At 39.9% G+C, this 2,795-nt stretch overlaps 1 protein-coding gene across 1 annotated transcript; it reads left to right on the forward strand.

The window, feature by feature from the left end:
• Positions 1–162: 162 nt before the first annotated feature.
• EIN_416840 (Sec7 domain containing protein) lies at positions 163–2,788 on the forward strand (the record flags this gene model as incomplete). The annotated part of the gene is made up of 1 exon (XM_004182913.1): positions 163–2,788. A coding segment is annotated over one exon (2,626 nt), but the record flags the coding sequence as incomplete, so codon positions are not given.
• Between the last annotated feature and the right edge of the window lie 7 nt (positions 2,789–2,795).

Here is a 2,795-nt window from a genome sequence, read left to right on the forward strand (position 1 = left end):
AGAAAAAATGCCTGGTCATTTTAACTATTAACAAAAATAGTATAAATATAATAAATTATAATAGATATTAGTTTTTATTTTACATTCCAGTAAATAATGACAAAACAATTATAAATTGTTTTTCATACTAAAAGTAAGTAATAAACAACTACTAATACAGAATTGGTGATGGAGCAAAATGCTCTTTCAAACAACATTTCCGACCTTTCCAAGCATTTACCACGCCAATTTTCCTCGTCACTCCAGTCTCTCAAGTCGATTCTTTCCACCACTAAACCGCACACTGACAAAGTTCAAAAAGCTCTTCAAGTACTTTTACCACAAATAGCAGCGACTCAACCCCTCAAACCGGGTTTAGTCAGTTCACTCCTTCCAATCTTAGACCCACTCTTCCTCTCTTCAAAAACATTCAAAACATTTTTAAAAACATTTTTGGAGACCTTTGTCCCTAATAACACCCCCGTGTTACTCCTTTCAACCAAAATAGTGTTTCAGTCTTCTAAATTCCAACTGGACAACGTCTCCCATATTAAAGTACTCAGTTACCTCATCGACTCGGTCGTCATCTCTTCATTCTCACCTAATTTGTTATCACAATGCGACCCAAAAAGTGTACTCACAGACTACGTCAAAGCATTCATTAGGAATTATGGATCACAGACTAACTCTAACGTATCACCAGTCATATTCCCCCCATCACCGTCACCACTCATATCACCAGCGTTCGGTGTAACAATCACTCGACCAGTTCCATTAACTCTGTCAACCCACACCTTCATGAGAAATTGTAATACGCCAGGAGTCAGTAACACGTCCAGTTATGTGAAAAGAAGTCTCTCTTCGATGTCGCCAGAGGAGGATGCGAGCGATGAAAAAGAAAGTGTCCACCAATCGAAAGTGCAGGCTATTTTAACTCAACTGTTGGTCACTGCGACTACCCCGTGGGCAGATCTGAACAGTCAATTAGAAAAGGCGAAAAGAACGATATTGAAGCTTGACCAGAAGAGCTTAAAGACTGACATTACATGCAAAGAGGTTGCTATAGAAATGATTAATATAGTATTGTTCAATTGTAAACCAAATGCACTGACCACACACATCAAAGAAGCCCTAGTGAAGATGTTTAAAACGTCTGCGCTGTGCAATTTGAGAATTGCGGAGCTGTGTTCGGACATGCTCGGAATCCTTTTGACACGACACGGCTCGCATTTCAAAAATGAATGTCGGCAAATTGTGTATGGGATTGTAACGGAATTTTCGAACCAAAACAAATTGGCTGCAAGCGCACTTCTGAGGTTGACCCATTCGAGAGATACATTGAAGGCAATTTACTTGTTGTATGACAAAGACTCACTTGGGAGTGCCGTGTTCAGAACAATTGTCGCAACGTTTTCAGCGAATGTTGGAGTGTCCAGTTTGATATGCGAAGAAGGCTTGAAACGGTGTATCGAGACGTTTTCTAAAACAGTGGAGACCTACACACTTATAGAGGAGAGTAAACACCCCAATTACTATATTGGACCAATTAAAAAGGCTGTGGAATTGTGTCCATCGAGTAAACCGATTGTTATTGCAAACTATTTATTGAAGGACAAAACATTGGAAAGTACTGCGGTAGGGTTTTACTTGACGAATAATGAAGAGGTGTTATCCGAATACATCAAATTGAATGAGACGAGTAATGGGATTTATAAGACCATACTCGACATCTTGTCGCGATTCAAATTGCCAAATGACAGTTATTCATTTGACGTGTTTGTCAAAGTATTAACTGAGATATTCACTACGAATAACACAAAGATATCAAACACAAAAGGCGATGTGGGTGGTACTAACATCAGTACAAGTACGACTGAGAGCTTTATTCGATTGTCGTTACTGTTTTCTTTGGACCAATGCGATAGACCAGTGGTCGCTGATTTCAACGACTTTGTGAGGCGAGCGGATAACAACGGAATCGACCACATCGAGACTTTAATGCAACTGTACGACTCGATTGTGGAAGAGCCGTTCACGAAAATGACACTTCCCCAAATATCGGATGACGACGTCGATATGTTCCAAAGCTGTTTCAGTTCACTTTTGAGTGGGTTACAAGTACTTTACACTATTCAAGTTGATGTCTTCCAAGAGATGACGTCGTTACTTGTCTTTTCGATGTTTTCACACGCCACAAATGAACTTCAAACATTACTGGAAATTCTGTGTGAATGGTCACAGAATGGAGGCGTACCTAAATTTCAGAGAAGGAAGGCTGCACTTCTTGTGTTGCAGTTTGCATATACCTTTGGGGACTATTTGGAAGTGGTGTGGAGACTCCCACTCACCCTCTTTTGTCGAATGCTTGACGGGAATACAACGAACGTCCAGACTATACCAACACATTTCAGAACACTGCGGTATAATAAATACATTCAAACACATCCACATTATACTGCGAATACAAATACAGTGTTGAGTACTAATGTGGTCTGCGTCGAGTGCCCGAACGAAATTTTGTTACAAGAGATCTTTAAAGGGACTGGCCTCTCCCCGCGAGGGTTTGTCGAGTTTATTAAAAGGTACTGTGAGGTCATTCAAGACGAGTTGAACCACGAGCGACTACCACAAAAGACGATGAACTACATCATCGTTCTTTTAAATTGCAACAAACACAAACTCTTCTATGTGTATGACCAAATAGGTAGTTTCCTCTTTGAGATGTTCACTTCGTTTGCATTACAATACAACGGACAAGTCGCCAAAATAGCAGTGGAAGTGTTAAATTCGTATTTTTTGATATTGAACAGTCGAAA

Source organism: Entamoeba invadens (assembly GCF_000330505.1).
Source record: "Entamoeba invadens IP1 unplaced genomic scaffold scaff_1105074726525, whole genome shotgun sequence".
NCBI classification, from domain to species: Eukaryota; Evosea; order Mastigamoebida; family Endamoebidae; genus Entamoeba; species Entamoeba invadens.